Source organism: Haliotis rubra, unplaced genomic scaffold (genome assembly GCF_003918875.1).
Source record: "Haliotis rubra isolate DU_JTF1 unplaced genomic scaffold, ASM391887v1 Scf777, whole genome shotgun sequence".
NCBI lineage: Eukaryota > Metazoa > Mollusca > Gastropoda > Lepetellida > Haliotidae > Haliotis > Haliotis rubra.
The window spans coordinates 326882-345340 of NW_025767498.1; the positions used below are offsets into that span (position 1 = coordinate 326882).

The 18459-nt window shown below is 38.5% G+C and overlaps 1 protein-coding gene across 1 annotated transcript; it reads right to left on the reverse strand.

Annotated features, from left to right (window-relative positions):
* Positions 1 to 1762: 1762 nt before the first annotated feature.
* LOC124260805 lies at positions 1763 to 4250 on the reverse strand. Its single transcript, XM_046695120.1, has 3 exons — positions 4033 to 4250; positions 3789 to 3993; positions 1763 to 2410 (listed from the first exon to the last, which is right to left on the reverse strand). The coding sequence occupies exons 1-3, from the start codon at positions 4248 to 4250 to the stop codon at positions 1763 to 1765; spliced, it is 1071 nt and encodes a 356-aa protein (XP_046551076.1).
* Positions 4251 to 18459: the final 14209 nt, after the last annotated feature.

An 18459-nucleotide genomic window follows, 5' to 3' on the forward strand; every position in this document is an offset into this window, starting at 1 on the left:
GGACGGTCGGGGGGACCCAACCCATATCTCCACCCACTGCGTTGTTAGGGGCAAAACGTCGTAGACCGAGGAAGAAGCGCATAGCCCTGTACTGCGTCTATGTAGGACATATTGTAGGTTCCCCATATACTGGCGATGACTGACCACACCATAGAGTCGTATAACTTTGTAAAAGTGTCGAATGCCATACCACCTAAGACCTTGTACTTGGAAATGAGCTCTTTGAGCTCTGCTAGCTGAGCTGGAAGATGCTTTTGCCATTCGATTGTAGTCTGTTAAAAGAATTCCAAGGTAATTATAAAAAAAAATCATTAATTTAAAAAAAACATCATCTTCACAGGTAAAAGTAGCAAGTGCCCGAGGTGTCGATACTGGTCTAAAGTGGATGATCTCGGATTTCTCTTTGTTGACAGCCATCCAGTTGGTTCGACACCAACTGTTGGGACAATCTAGCATTAAGTTCAAATCACTTTCAGATTTAGCAAGTAAAACCAAGTCGTCAGCATAGGCGAAGGCTAAATCATTCTTGTCGTTTATGGCAACGCCGATAGATAAATCATTTATCATGGATAAAAGATCATTTATGTAAAGGTTTAAAAAGTCAAAGTGAAAGTAAACATCCTTGTTTCAATCCGCATTGCACATCGAACCATGACGTATGTCTACTGTTCAATCTCGCAAAGCACACGATAGTCCTGGGAGATAATGGATATTAAAATTTCACCTTTTATGTTCGCTTCCAGCAATTTTGAGCACATGATCGAGCGATCAATGCAGTCATCATCCTCAATATCTCCAGGGTATACGTTCCGATAAGCCTCCGCTATACGATGGACGCATCCACGGCTTAGGGGCGATGATTTTATTACCTCCCTTTACTGGCTTTTGATCCAATCAGGGGTATACGCTGGAAAGTTGGGCGAACCAATCACAAGGCTTCTATCATAATGCTCTTCCGCTGCTTCGGTAAACAGTAATGGCGGCGAAAACAATTGACTTCGATCGGGTGTGTTCTCGCTTCAACATAGCAAAGTTGGCCCCCGTACAGGAAGAAGCGCTGAAACATCACTTCGATGGAAAGGACGTTTTCTTGTCCATTACAACGGGCGGCGGGAAATCTATTTGCTACCAAGCATTCCCAGTTTTGTGTGAACAGAAAAATCTTGATTGTAAGATTTTGATAATATCGCCCTTGATTTCAATCATGAAAGAACAGTGTCGGGAACTTGCCAAACTTGGATTTTCAGCATCTTACATTGGAAAAATCAAGATCGACGATGATACTATTTACAGTGGTGTTCAGTTCACCAGAAGCTCTACTCTCAGTGGCACGCTGGCGGGAGTGGCTACAAAATCTCCTCGTCATCGATGAAGCCCACACTGTAATTATATGGTAAGTACCGGCATTCACAATTCAGACGATGATTATAATGAAATCGATCGCAAAAGATAAATCTTTGTAATGCCGTTGGATGATCCATAATATTTACTGACAGTAATTCTTGCCGTATCGTAGATAATGCAATCTTCAGATAAGGAAATGAAGGCCCTTTCGTTGGTCAAGACGTCCCCTCCAAACACCACCTGACCGCTGAGTGTCCCATCTGTAAAACATAATCATAAAATATGAATACGCCACTTAAAACATTTGCATTTATTATATATTATAGCTATAACCTCATGTAATACATTACATAACACATACTTGTAGTTTAGGTACAACCCTTTATGCTGCACTTTAAATATCCCTTCTGACTGAACATCATTCACAAATATTAAAGTTTCTATAGATTATACCTTCTTTTGCTACTGTCACTTGGTGAACTTTCTGTAGGATTTTCACCATGCCCTCAGAAGAGTTTTCACTCTCATCAATGAGATCTGCTATGTGGTACACTGACTTCTTACTTGTTTCCTCCAAGTGCTTGTGCTTGATAAACTGAGGTAGCTTGATGGTGCTGAGAGCCTGTATGTATTGTTCCAGGATCTTTGCTACCTGAAATTGCTGGTGTTCATGAAGCAATGACACGTCGTCCTTACTTGGAATCCATGCAATGGCTGGATGGGTAACAATATCCGCACTGGGTAAATCGGAAGGAAGTTCTGTGTTGGTGAGTCGCTTGTCCGAAACAACAAGGAGAAACCAGTGCCAGCTCTTTCTCTGGAGCTCTTGAGCCATGGTTCCAGGGCTTACAAGAATGTCAATATTATCCCCTAGTACTTCAAATGATGGCACATGGGTTGATCTGCTTGTTTGACCCTTGTTGTTAGTGTCTGCTACATGAGAGGACTTGTTGCAGTTGAACATCTTGTCTATGCGCACTTTGTGTTCCTCAGCAATCACCTTCTTTTTCCTCAAAACACTTGTCTGGGATGTAGCGATTCCCATATGGTTCATCAGGGTCAGACACTAAACAAGAACATAAGAACAGTAAGTAAAAGTTCAGTGGCAATCTCTTCCCTTCATGACATATATATCAGCTATTTCTTTTTTCACCTAAAACATTCTACTCATTTACCTTCAAAGGCTACCTTTTAATAATCTTCAAAACAAAGGATGCTATGATTGCTTGTAAAGAGAGCATGGACAAGTTCTAATTCTAACCTGCGGATGGGAATTTCTTAGAGGTGAGGCATGAAATGACATTTTCAGGATATTGTGAAAGGTCATGTCTGTAAGGAAAGCTAAAATTGTAAATATTTCTAACTTCCTTACTTCTTTTGTTGCTCCACAGTAATCCAGTATCAGGCCATTGGTGTATTGAACCAATGGTGTGCAAAGGATTGGCATCTTTGATGAAACATCCCTTTCTTTGACATCTTTGGAAATAACTGCAACCATAAAATTCAAAGATGTATGCAAAAAAATGTATACCTGCAGGAAAGGCAGAATGTATGATGCAATTGACATAATCAAGGATGTACATACACTAAACATGTCAATGATATGAAGGAACAATCTCAAATAATCATCATTAGATATCATTACTTTAAACATAGGTAAATTACAATACACTGCCTTACCTGTTTCAAACACTGTCTGTAACAATGGTGCAGAGACTGCCAACTTCTTCCAAATTCTATGCCAGCTAAAAATCTTCGCATGTGAGCATTTTAGCTTTCATGAAAGGTTCATCTTTCTGTTGAGTGGGCATCTTTCTTTCCTCAACTTTTGGCAAAATCTTTTGATTATGGGAAGATCATATTTCTTATCTTGTAAGCAGTTAACGAGAGCCGCTGGGCCATTGTGATGAAATATGCTTTTGCAGATCTTCTCCTCAACTGGACCATGAACAACTAGGGACCTTTCTTTGCCAGGTGGAACAGAAACAACCAACTGCAAACAAAAACAAAAACAAGGCATATATTGTAGCTATGTAAACGGAGTCATGTTATGATTACAAATATGTCTGTCAAAATCATACAACGCTTACAAATATGATCAAAATGAGTTTTTAGTATCTAAAGGGGTAATCAATAACAAATATGGTCAGACTTCCGCCCGTATTCCCCCTAAATTTTGACGATGAGGAGAAATTTCTTGAGTGATATTTATAGATGTTGGATATATCTATCAGTATGTTGATATAATTAATGAAACATGTTAAAACTCATCCTGATCAGATGACGAATATTGTTCAGGCGATATGATTTGATATGATCAAACAATGTCATTAATGGGGGGATACGGGCGGCAGTCTTTCCAAAAACATTCAGCAGACAGGAATTCTTGTCAATGATAATCACAAATTCAACTACAAGCAATGTCTATTCTATTTTTTCATTACCTTGATCTTGAAAGATTCCGGCGGTGTCATTTGTAGGCGTGTTTGGGTGCCAATGTCCACAGTCTCCTTGGCGATGTCGTATGAGAGTTTTTTTCGGCTTCGTCGTTCGGGCGATGGCTTTTCATACGAAATAAACTTCTTGATTATTTTTGGTGTCGGTGTTTCCAGACGGGGCATCCGTTTGTTACCTTTCGTTGGCGTGTGCCTAATCGCAGGTGATTTAAGTAGTTCAATCAGTTCCTACCTTGCCATTCTCAGTCTGTTGACTTTTGCTTCAATGTCGAAGTCTATTTTCTCTAAACGATAAAACTTGGCAACACAGTTGTTGCAGAGGTACCCTGAAAGAGGTAGCAGGAGTTCTTGCATGTATTTTTTTAAGGTTTCTGACCTGTCGATTAGTCTGTATGATTTTTTACCTAAATCTGATTCGCACAGCGAGCAAGCCTTTCCGGCAGCGGCCATCTTTGTTGACACTGACAAGCTCGGTCGTAACGGTTTATCTGATTGGCTACTGTGAGAATTAAGGCTGAGCCAGTCAAGGGAGGTAATAAAATCATCGCCCCAAGCCGTGGATGCGTCCAGGGTATAGTGGAGGCTTATCGGAACGTATACCCTGGAGTTATCGAGGATGTGCAGTCATGTGCCTTGTATAGATTGAACGCTGTAAAATAGAATTTTTTCATAGGTTTGCGTATTTCAATAATCGATATAAGTGATGAAACATGTTCAGTGGTAGAACGACCTCTTCTAAATCCATTCTGGTTATCTTCTAAAACCTCGGTCTCTTCTATGTGGGTTGACAGGCTTGTATTAAGGACACTTGAATACAGTTTATAGGAAGCACATGTGATCTGGTGTCTTCTATCACTGCTTTAGGGATCGGGTTGATGATGCCTTTATTCCAACTGATAGGATACGTCCATTATTATAGTCTGTTTGGGTCAAAATGATACTGATCACAATCTAACTCCAAATCGGTTCAAGATCAAACATTCATTTCAACGCAGAATGTAATGAAAACATCAGAGTTACTTAACAAACTATCATCATTTTGTTTCGATTTTCCGTTTGAGTTTTACGAGGGTAAAGAAAGTAACAGTAGTACTGTTGTAGGAACAGCCTCAAGGACGGGAAGCACGTGCAGCTTAATTAGGATGTCAACAATTAGGGGTTGTATCAAAACTCTTCCGGACCGGAATCTATCGGTTTCTTGTTACATGGTTCTGTAGAGGTGCTATCTACCCATTGTGTGCTTTCAGTGTGGCTGGCGTTCACCAATGTTTCACCAAAAAACACTGGTTCGAATCCTTGACGGTTTTTGTCTGATAATGCGTAAGTATGTGTTGCGTAATCGCACGATGTTAGCTCTTTCACACAACACTGTTTTCCCCACTTACCTTTTTTGTAACGAAACCCAAATGTATGCAAAAGTTTCCATAACTGATATTTGGATATAGTCAACGAATGTTCTGTATCCAGGAGTTTTCGAAAATGCGTAAGTAAAGGAATTTATTTTTGAGTCTTCTAATAGCATTTCTTACCAACACTTTCTAAAACAGTCAAGTGTGTCAACTTTGAAATTTGGCCCAAACAGACTTTTAAACAAATTGTAAAAGTCTATGTAAATACCATATGCACTTCGTTGTTTAAAACGTCAGAGGGGATGTTATCAAATCTACTTGCTTTCCCCTTCTTTGCCTTGGTGACTGCAGCTCGTACTTCGTCCAGTGAAACAGGTCGGCAGACACTGGTCACTATCCTCAACGTGTGTCAGGGGACAAGAGTCTGTGGTATTACATTTTAACAGCTTAGAGTAACTTGGCTTCGACTTGTCTGAGTCAAAATCCTGTTCACTGGTAATAGTCCCGTCCTCCAATCTCACCTCCATGGGGATCCTATTTCTTCTCTCACGACCTACTCCTATGTTATCGATTTTCTTCCAGAATTGTCCCACATCAGAAGAACTTAGGTCTTCCAGTCCTTTTGTTACTGTCTCGCTTGGCAGTTTTACACTTTCTATCAAAATCCTTTCTCTTACTGACATATATGCCTTTAAGGTGGTGTTTACGTGCTCCTTGACACTTGCGCCAGTCTCTTTCCGCGACACATAAACTATTCCAGAGAACTGTTAACTATTAGGTCCACCACTTCTTCTTAGTTCTGCGTCGCTTGTTCCCACACTCTGCATCATGTATGCTAATTCTTATCATAATGTTCTTTCATTTCCAATTATACTAAGCAGATAAAGAAAGGACAGTTTGGACTTTTCCTTCGCAGAAACGGATAACTGTAAATTCATTTAATGTTTTGATTGTATATTTTTGACAACATCTCCAACTTTACCTGAGCAAAGACATTCCTTCCCAGAAATCAGAATTGAACCTAGGAAATGGTCTCAAAAACGCAACCTAATCTCGGTACGGTGTTCTCCATGTTTTTCATGCAACTCATGCTGGACGTGCTGTTCACAAGGACCAGCCCTATAAAATGCACTCCCAAACCTGGTTGAAACATTCACATTACAACGTCAGCAGGATGCCGCGACTCACGACAGCTCAGAGGAACCATGCGCTAGGAAGACTTGAAGCTGGCTACACTGCACAGGCCGTTGCCAATCACTTCCAGGTCAACGTTCGGACCATCTACAGGCTGCAGCAACGTTTCCGGACCACCAACACCACCAATGATCGCCCCCGTACTGGCAGACCAAGGGTGACCACAAGACGACAAGACCGCCATGTTGTACGACAGCATGTACAGAATTCCTTCATGCAGGCATCCGAAACAGCACTCCAGACAGTGGGAACACACAGAAGACCAATCAGTATTGATACAGTGCGCCGACGTCTTAACATCGGGAACCTCCATTGCCGTAGACCTTACCGTGGACCTATCCTCACCCCTCGTCATCGGCGTGAACGTCTACAGTTTGCCCTACAACACCAAAACTGGCGATACAGGCAATGTAGAACTGTTGTGTTCAGAGATGAGAGTCGGTACTGCGTATCAACTACAGATGACAGAACAAGAATATGGCGACAACGTTGCCAGCGTTACTCAGACCAATGCGTTATGGAAAGAGACTCATGGGGAGGTGCAAGCATCATGATATGGGGTGGAATAGGCCTGAACCAGAGAGTGGGTCCTGTGGTGTTCAAGAACCTTGGTCCACGGAGAGGAGGCGGCATCACAGCGGTGCGCTACATCGACCAAGCTCTGAGACCCACGTCATACCACATTTCTCACGTACCGGAACAACATTTCCCAGCATGATAAGGCCCGGGTCCATACTGCCAGAGCTACACGGGACTTCCTACAAAAGAATGGTGTCGGCATTATGCAGTGACCAGCCCCTTAGTGCTGTGTCTCCAGGTGCCAATGGCCTTCATCAATCGATTGGGGCACTCCATGCATAGACGCTGTGCTGCAGTTATTGCCACTCGTGGTGATCACACCAGATACTGACGTCAAGAGTCTGACTGGACTGCAAACGTTCACGTAATGTCTTGAAATTGTGCTGAGTTATTCATTGATGTGTCAAGATATTGTACACAAAAAATGTTTTTGATCCGCTTATTATGTCCATTTCTGTAATGATTTGACTACAGTGCCTATCTAATTTTGAATTCGTACTGACGTTTTTTTAATATACTGAGTCTATTAATAATATTTACACAGTCACCATATGTTTTGTCTAAGGTTGATTGACACTTACCGGAGTTTTCCAGTTCTGAAGTAATGTTATGTGTCTGCTTGACACTCCCTTCAAGATAAAAACGAGTTGCTGGTCACTGAGATATCAAACTTGATGCTATTGAAGCAGCTATCTGGTGAGATAGAGGCTACGGTAGTGTCCTTTATTTGAACGTCCACTGTTCACCGAAGAAGAGAGTGGCCCAGTTTAAGAACACCTGTGGGGTCAATCACACCTACATACGTGCTTATCAAGTCACTTGATCTAATCAACTAAATTTATCCATGCATTCATAGGCACATAAACAGTAATCAACCACATATTTACCACGACTGGAAGTAAAGGTAAAATCATTAAGTGCTCCCATTGAGATACCATACCTCTGATTAACCTGGATACCCTTTTCAGAACCAGTATAGGCGCCGAACATAAGGCAACCTTTTTATCCCCTGACACGCGTTTTGAGGGGGGTATTAAAATGGAATCCGTCCGTCCGTGCCACTCGTCTTTTCCGGAGCAGAATACAAAACCGTTCAATATATCTTCACCAAACTTGGCACATAGATAGGTCTGGTGGTGAACTGGTGCCTTTTGGTAGTTTTGGATTTCTGAATAAAATATGTTTTACGTTTCCATGGCAATAAAATTGACTTCGACTGAAATATGTGTTGGTGCTCTTTTTCCGGAGCAGATCTTTAAAACCGTTCAATGTTTCTTCACCAAACTTGGCACATAAATAGGTCTGGTGGTGAACTTTTATTTTTATATATAGTTTTGGGTTTCTGAACAAAATAAGTTTGACTTCGGCTGATATTGGTGGTAGTGATCCTTAAAACCTTAAAATCCTTTCAAACCATCATTTCACTTTGCTGGTATCCAAGAACCTAATGACATCAACATTACTGAGGTACATCAAACCGTACATTTGACATAGTCATAACTAGTTGACATATTCATGAAGAGTATTTTAGCATTGTGGGGGAATATTGATGACTTTGTCTTCTTGTTCATGCTTATTAAGAAATCACTGATATGATCAATTGTTTTAGAAATATCTGTATTATTTAAAAAGGGAGCAATAAAATATGCTGGCAATTAAATAAAGATGTATTTTATTAGTATTTGATTTTTAAAATAGAACTACATATATCTTAAAATCTCACTAAGATACCAATAAAACATTTGCCAAGACATATATCTTGCAATCTTGCAATTTTCCAGATGATACTTTTATCCCCACTGAAATGTCAATTTTTATTCAAAACATGATATTGTAATACTGTCAGTAATTTATATGCAATAAATCAAATTATAATTTAATAATGTGTAAATAATGGTGATTATATTGTTGCAATGTAAGAGATCAGAATATGTTTCTCATAAATGTATTCACTGTACATCCTCATTTAGTGTGTGACATGTTCAGTTAAACTTAACATCTACATGCTTAATATATCAAAATATGTCTTGATGACAGCATTACAAGGAACTCTTTTGATCGTATTTGTTATCACATATGTTATTTATTTTTTGCATTTGGATCAGGTTTGCATGTTTAGGAGGAGAAAGAGGGAAGAGTCGACCCCTGCATCACAACAATTACCATTATCCAACGCTGTCACAAATCTTCGTCACAATGTTACAGTACTTTGTCAGGCTTAACATCTGGGAAATGTGAAGAATGTTTCATACTTTATGAATAAATTACTGAAATTTTCTATAACTTCTTTATTACATTTTAGGTACGGAAAAGGAAAGTACCATTAATATGTTTTGGAAAGTTGTTGGTATCAGTCATGATATTGATTTGACATTGAATATATCATACAAGTGAATGCATGAGAATAGATTTTAAAATTTTCCAAGAATATACATGCTTACCAATGACAATTAAACTTAGGTAATGGCACAGGCATGTATTTGTACATGAAATATAAACAAAAGTTTTCTGCATGCAATTACATTGGTTCATACCACAGTAGCCCGTAAAGGCAATATTCTGAACCAGTGATCTTAAAGCAAATTGTTCCAGCTATTTAGTGGAGAATATGAAATGTTATTTACCTAATTTGGTTAAGTTGGCTGTATTGAATATTTGGAGCATGATAATTATGAAAAAATGGTGATGAAAAACTATGTTGCTATCAATCAGAGTCGGCAGTGTTAAACACATTTCACGGTGATAATGAGTGTATTCCGTCTTGCATTTTGTCACATGAAGCTGCTGTGTTAAGATTCATCTATTGGTTACTGTACAGAAGAAAAGAATATTCATGTCCTGTACATAATAGTATGTGGTTCACAGAGCAACAATATACAAGTTGAGAACGGTATGCTACTTTATGGATAACAACTTCCTTATTATAAATATATTATGATGCGACGTTTCAGTATTGAGTCTTATACCGTTGTCAAGCAAGAGTGAAGTGATACATGAACGGGCTGATGATCGCTAGCAACTGAAAGTAGATCACCAAACTGGTAACCCACCTACGTGACCGCCATCGTACCGCCCGGGACACAGCACAAGAACAGTTTGGAGCCCGAAGGGTGTCCGATCAGACAATCAGGAACCGTCTCCGAGAAGTTGGAACACGTGCCAAACGTCCAAAAGTTGCCCCCTCCTTGACACGACTACATCGACGTCGACGAGTGAGATGGTGTAACACGGTGCTGCCATGGAACCTGGCAAACTGGAGGCGCATATGGTTTAACGATGAATCTCGTTATCTCCTCAGGCGACGTGATGTAGAGACCGTGTCTACAGACGACGTCATGAACGTTTTGCTCCTTACTGCATCAGACAGGTGGACAGATTCGGTGGAGAAAGTGTAATGGTGTGGGGGGCGATCTCATACACCCGCAGATCAGAACTTGTGCTTGTCCAAGGCAATCTGACGGCCAACCGATACATCGACCAGATTCTCCGTCCGCACGTTCTTCACTTTGTTGACCGTCAACGGCAGCTCTTTCAACAGGACAACGCCAGGCCCCACACAGCACGTGCCACCGTGGTCTACCTGGCCAATAACAACATCAATACCCTCCCCTGGCCCTCCAGATCTCCGGATCTAAACCCAATCGAACACCTTTGGGATCAGGTCGATAGACGGGTACGTCGACGTCGTATTCCACCACAGAATCTTCAATAGTTGTTCCACATGCTGCAGGAGGAATTGAGAAGGATTCCACAACAAAACATCCAACGACTGATTCGATCTGTACCCAGGAGGTGTCCGGCAGTGGTAGCAGCTGGAGGTGGTCATACCAGATACTGACTTCAACACCACCTGGTGGACAGCAGTAATGACTGTGATGACTGTTATTCTCATGAAATATGGACAAGATAGCAATGCATTGCTCCACAAAATTTCATTCATGTATCTTTGTTTTCCGCTGATCTACACGTCCTTGAATAACACCAAATTTTCATTGATATTTGGGTTTTGCGTTTCTTTTTTTGAAGAGTGTACTTAAATAGTTATCAACTTTTCAATGCGTCAAACAATTTGATTCTTGTATCTTGTAGCCTTTCATATTAATGTCTGTCACTGACCATTCATACAGTTATCCTGTAGATTTTGATGACAGTGAAAGTATAGTTTGAGCCTTCTGGAAGTGTTCAAATTAATGCATCAGCATTATGAGATCTTTTGATGGATTTAAGAACTATTTATGTGAATTACTCAAACATTTATGCACATTCAGTCTACTTGGCACAAATCAAATTGTCTCCCTTCAATATGTTTATACAATAGTTCCTCACAAATCTAAATATTGATAGGTAAAAATGTTTTGGCTTGGAATAGTAACTGAAACAAATAATGTTGCAGCATAATAAATGTGTTTAGAAAAAAAGCCACTAATGAAAAAACACTAATTTGGAATTTAAATACTTTAATTATAAATGGGTATTTGAGACCAGCAGGCACATCAACGTTGTTTCAACGTTGAGAATAGGTTGATCCTCAACGTTGAAAATAGATTGAAAATAGGTTGTATATGAAAGTTTTTGACGTAGATATCCGACGTGGAATCAACGTTGAAGTTTGACCGATTATCAACGTTGAAAAAGGTTGATCCTCAACGTTGAAAATAGATTGAAAATAGGTTGTATATGAAAGTTTTTTTGACGTAGATATCCGACGTGGAATCAATGTTGAAGTCTGACATATTTATTAACGTTGAAAATGGGTTGTTCCGTGGTTGTGTCTGGGAGGTATTACGCTTTCCTGTAAATAGACTCGCACTTCATCTTTAAACTACAATAAAGTAGCACCAAACTCCTGCATCCAGCTAAAATACACCAAAAGCTACCTGCAATAAACAGTGTTCAAACAGAAAATTGCAGTAAAAATATTTACCTGATAAAATACTTGGTTAAAATTCCACATTCAATATAATGTTCATTTAAGTTTTATGTCAGTTGGACGTATAATTCCAGTAAGAAGAAAAGAGTATTCCAAATTAAGAAAAACTATTTACTGTTGTATTGTTACCTTGAAAAGGTGAAAATTGTCCCGAGAAGACATTTTGTCTGAATTTCAGCTCTTAGACAGACCCTGAATAAACACAATGCAATTACTTTCACCATGAAAGGGATCCAAGATGACCAGGAACTATACCTGAAGACAGCACATAAAACAAGTCACTTTTCATGAAATCTTTATGAACACACACGCACACAGAAAACGTGGTTTAATGCATAATGTAAAACATCACACATGACATAGTCTGTAGGTGATCTCTGTTGTGCTAATAACACAATATCATCTGCATATAGCATCAAAGTGACATTTACGCCACCAATTTCAATACCACAGTTCAGATTTTTCAACACAATTACAACTCCAAAACACAATTATCAGCTCCTCTTCTTTCTGCCACTCCTGCCTGGCGGTCAGGTGGATACTTCAGAAACGTTCCTAACTCTTTCTTGAAATTTGCTTCGGATGCATTCCCATCTCATTCCCTTGAGATAGGACACATTCTGAAATTTTATATTTAAATACATGAATAAGTTATATGGAAGATATATTGTCTTAAATGATTCAAGTATTTGTTTAATCAATCACTTGAAAGGTTCATTTCACTGCTGTAACTTGGCATGTGAACATATGAACAGCATCAATACAAAATATGACGAAAAGTGTAAACAATTTATATTTTCAACCGAAGGAATGGAAGTTTTCTTAAACATTTTCAAAGAAAATCCTCAATTGCAAGTTGATTATTTAATTAGACTATGAATTACCGGTAGGATGAATTAGACGATGCTTTACTGTCATATATTATTTTGCTATGGTCATGATGAAAATGCTGCACTTGGTAATTAACTTACCAGAGATGATTGAATACAACCTTGTATTCTTAAAAGAAAACTTGCCGTTTTGCCCATCAACATTCATTCTTGACATCAAATTGTTTGACATTGTCCTGCAAAACAATGGAAGATTGTTGTTATTCTGTCAGATTTAGTTTTCTTTAGAGATTCTCGGAAATGATTATTTCAAATTAATAGGAGTTGAACTGATGTAGCAATTTTGCTACCAGGAGTCATAAATTGTAACAAAAGCCATTTTACATTAAATGATAAGAAAACAAAATGGGTGGTGGTTCACAGGTCAAAGAACAAGTCTATTGTGGGAGGTCTCCCAACACCATTTGTTCCCAAACACAAGGAAGTATGGATCATGGAGTTCTGAAAACAATAATGAGCTCTCATAAGTATACAATATATTCTCTATTATCTACTCTCTCTCTTTGTCATTTGTACACTCATAAAACTCAGATAAATAACTTTTTTATAATTCATAAATGTTTACACTTAATCTCTTATAGGAACGCTTAGAAAATCTCTCATATAATGAATTATGTGTGCGTATTATCTGCGACGTCATAACTATGCTTCTCTGAATCATGAACAATAAAATAATGAGATTAAACTCTACATTGCCAGAAATAATCTATCATACCATGAATAATAAGACATTGAATAACATCTCTTACAACTCCAATCTACACTCAAAAAAGACTTAAATGTACTCGTAAACAAACATCGCTGGCACACGCAAATTCTTGGAAACAGTGCATCTCTGACTCTCAATTCCAAGAAATGGAAGTCCTACTCTATTTGACCAAAGGGGTGACAGGTGGCCAAAACATATTGAAATGTAGGTCATACACTGAAAATAACTCTGATTTAAAACACTACAAATATACACCTTCTCTCTAATATACTCGATAGATGATCTTAACAAGGGAACATGTACATAAAATGCTGATATCTAACAACACCTGTACTTTAAATAATGGACTCTTCCAAATCTCAGTATGTTTCACTGCACACATATTAGATTGCAAATAATGAAAAACCTACCCTTTGACAATAATAAAAAACATCATATTCAAATTCTACAGCTGACCAAATACCTGAAGAGTGTGTTTCCCAGCAATAAACATCTCTATATATCTATAAATGTATGACTTCTGTCCTCTCGCGTGCTATCTTGCATCCAGCTGTTTACGGCGAAAAACAATATGGCGCCAAGCAAGGGAGTGCTCATTAAACTAAACATCTCCGGGAGAAATCATTGTCAATTTTTTCTCTTAAATGATCAACCTTAATATATAAATGAAAATAAAGACCAACTATTATCACCAAAAAAAGACCAAACATTATCACAAATATTCAAAACAGGTGGTAATGAAAGAGCATTATCATCTTTCTCTTAAACTTTGTGGTGGATATACTGGAAACAAGTGAAATGTTAAAAACGTGTTACCTTAGCCTTGCTCCTTTTATGTGATCCACAAAATTGCTGCCACCCAGTCTTCGAAGATGAGATTTCTGCAAATTCCATTAAAATAATCTTATTTCATAATTAAATGTTCCTTACATTAAAATTACTTCTGTTGTATGTAAGATTTTATCCTTTAAGAGACATGAATTATCATATCCCTTCCAAACAAGTGTAAGAATGAAAGTCTGTGGGTGCAGTTTTGTTAATTGTCCCATCAAAGAATCATTAGTGAAGTTACACTTTTTGTAAATAAATAAAAGTTCAAATAAATTATATATAATTTCATCCTTAACAAAGACTTTCACAAGACATTTTAAAGTGAAAGTTTTCGTTGCATTTCCTTACGCCATTCTCCACCATCCCCTCCCCCCAATAATATACATATGTTGACAGGGTTCAGGGAGTGCTCAATGCATCATTTACTGATAGATCTATTCAAACGAACAAATGTTCATAATAATGGGATGCAATATAAAATGTTGATTAATCCTATCCGATTTTGTATAGCTGCCCTTAGGGACCGTTCATAATGTATGGCTTTGAGGTGATGTTGATTTTTATGTACTTTTTTGCTACTGCTAGATTTAAACGGCATTCCTACGTTTTCATTATACATGAAGGACATACTTACCAAATAAACACCAGCATGCCGTGAAGATGGTGAAAATAGAACGATATTGCGTTGAACTTCGCCAAAGTGAACTGACAACGATCAGCTGCCTTTGCGCGCGCGATAATTGTGCGCATGTCCGGATATGGCCAAACGAGGTGATCGAAAGGTCAACATCTGGCTTGTGTTTGAAAGCAAATTGTCGGGAATTATACAATTTTCACAGTTTTGTGGGAAAATATCAAATGTAATGCAATTTGGATAACTGATGACTTTATACCTAAAACTGCGATTTACGTAATATTTCCGTCTGTTGATCGATGCACAATCAAATAATATATAAGATTATATCTGTCACTAGCTCGATCTTGATCTTTTATGAAAATAATGTTCCGAAATGATAGTTGCTAAGTCTGATACCTATTACCAATATAATTTATGTATCAAATTTGCCAAGGAAACAATCAGTTGACATTTTGTTGGTTCCTTACGTTGAAACAACGTTGACAACCAAACGAATCTCGACTAACTTTCTTTGGTCGCATGATAAACGTTGAATCAACGTTTATGAAAGGTTGATCAACCAAACAACCAAAATTCAACGTTGATTCAACGTTGATTCAACGTTGTGTGCCCGCTGGGTGGTTTTGTTATTGTTTTTCATTTCCATGGGTTCCCAGTTGACACCCCAGAATTTTGGACCGTGAACGCAACTCATAAAGAAAGGGCGTATCCTCAAATTGCTCAACAAACACGAAATACAGTTTTGTCTTGGAATAAATTGGAAATGTAATCATCTTTGTGTCTCCTTATCATTTTAGTTATTTTCCAAACTGGCAATAATAAGTTTAATTTCATCTCCCAGTGACTAAAATTGTTAGGAGTGAAAGTTAACAGAAGGCAATGCACGTCTTTATATTTTTGGCATATAATTCTAGCATATTGTATTCTAATATGATTTTATGCACTTTGGAACTTCATAATGTGTCTAGGTAATATGCAATACCTTGTGATTGCATAAACTGCTTAAGGGGCTACTGATATATGACTTTATCTATGGCAATCTAACCTTACCACCCTGCTCTCATGAGCTCTTGTGAGAGGATTTGCTCGCGGACAAAACTGAGCGTGACACGAGACAGGACTACTATCTATAAGGACAGCCGACAGCTGAGAAGACGTGGACACCTACCTTGATCATTGATTTCATCAAGCTACAAAAAAGAAAAGACAAAAAGAACGGTGGATGCCCATCCGATGCTGTTTTTGTAAGTATCGCTGAGTGTTCTCGTCTGAGTTTAATAAGGAATCTCAGCAGTGCAAGATTTTTTGATAGTGCAATGACCATTTCTGTGTGTTGTGCCTTTATATTGCCTTATTGCAATCTGACTATCAGAACTGGTCACGCGTTATTGCAATCTGATTGTCAGAACTGGTCACGCGTTACTGCATCCATTTCCCAGTGAATGATAAAAGAAATATGCCACGCCAACCAAAGCAGACTACCTTCCCACTTGGGATTGTCGGAGAATCACATCTTCATTCAAGGACATGCACAGGACATTTTAGCTGTGTTAATACATGTTCAATTTCAGGATCGCACAAGTAATTTTTCTATACCCGAAGCTAGAAAGGAATGAAACAACGAAGCTATAGGGGTTGCAGGTTCGCTCGCATGCCTTTTCGACGCTCGCTTGAGTTACACAAAAGACATGTGTTGGGGGTTTTATCCTAAGTCTCGTTGTTTCAGCTGTGTCTATCGGTTGTCAGGAAACCTTTGCTAGGCGGTTACTGACCATCTCATTTGTTTCTGACTGTTGTACTTCTTCTCGCATCGTTAATGACAGGTCCTGTAATCGCCGTTCATGAGCTACGGACATTGTGGGCCTGTCAAGTTATGTGCATGTTTGAAAGAATCGCCTGCAACAAATCATGACGTGTGCGAAATACGTATCATGTCGGAAAGCGCACGTAAAATCTCCAGCTCATCATCGTCATCACATCGTCAAGTTTTCTTCGGCTGGGATGTGTATCGATCTTTTTTTTGTCTGCTTTGACTCATACGATTGTTTTCGATGAAACTACTGTTGACACGTTTTTTCGTTGTCTGTTTTAATTGTAAGGATTGGTTTGTATTTTTCGGTTCATTGAGTTAAAAACACGATATGCAAACGTCTGTAAGAATCCGCGACCTGGATTCACACAGTTTGTATATCGGCTTTTCAATTCATAACTCAATGATCAACAATGCATAGTCAATACTTAAGTGAGAAACCTGAAACAAAGTCTCGTGACCAATTCAAAAACTATCACGAGTTATACTATACCGAAACATTATATACATTTTGTTTTACCTTACCTTCATGTAAAATGCTTTAATTTCATTGGTCAATGACGCTTTAACAAGTTAAGGGTGACAACTGAAAAAAAATATTACCCGCTGCCAAGGTAACCGCCAAACTCTCCGCCGAGAAGCTGTATCGCTAACAATTGTATGACGTCATAATATGACTCATGCAGTGCTCGGAGTTCGAAAACCGTTCGATTAGCTGTTTTTGAGTTCACTATGTAGAGATTTATTTCACCGACTTTCATTGCTTTATTTAAACTATTTTTTACATTGAATCGTTTGCACACTCAACTTAAACATTATTAACCATTTTTATAGAAGTTTAAAGCTTGTCAGAATATGTTTCACTTATACGCCATTTTGTTTTACATGTCATTATAGTCGGTAGTGATCTTCCAAATAAAATAAAATGATATTTTGTACATTTAACATGGCGGTAAGATAAATGGGTTGTATGTTTCTACCTAGGGGATTACGGTCTGATGTACGCCTCTACAAAGAGGCGTACATCAGACCGTATTACCCTCGAGAGAAGCATACAACGTATAATGCATATCCTACTTCGACTCGTAATCGATATCGATAGGAAACATGCCAAGAATGACAGAGGAGAACTTGACCTTCAGTATCTAATCAGCCATACCTTTCAGTCGCACGTGCACGTGACGTCATTATCATTACGTCCCTGATGTCGCAAACATGATGGCGCGAAAATAAAGTAAAACCGTATAGATGGACACAACACTTCCCCCTCTTATAATTAGCTGAAGTTATTTATGGTGTATAAACAGAACCCAATACTTTAACGCAATAACGTTAACTCTGGAAATAGAATTCACTATAAAACTCGAAAAATATATGGACACTTTTTACGTATTACGAATATCCTACTGTGACAAAATTTAATATACTCATCTCTTCTAACCAAACATCTGTTGTTAGAAATTTAGCCTGTTTTATTTACGGTGCTTCGCTGCTTAGACATTCTGTAGTAGAGTGAACTAACTCACAATGTGACGTCTTATGATTTTGTCACCCGTTTCAATGCTACCATTTCGTGACCGCCTCCACAGTCCAACGCTCACAGTGACTTGGTTCGTTCCCAGCGCAACTTCGGCTGCGTTTAACAGTACTTCAGCCAGTTTATTGTATCAGTCGGAATTTTACAATGAATGAATGAATGAATGAATGAATGAAGAGCAATTGCATTGACA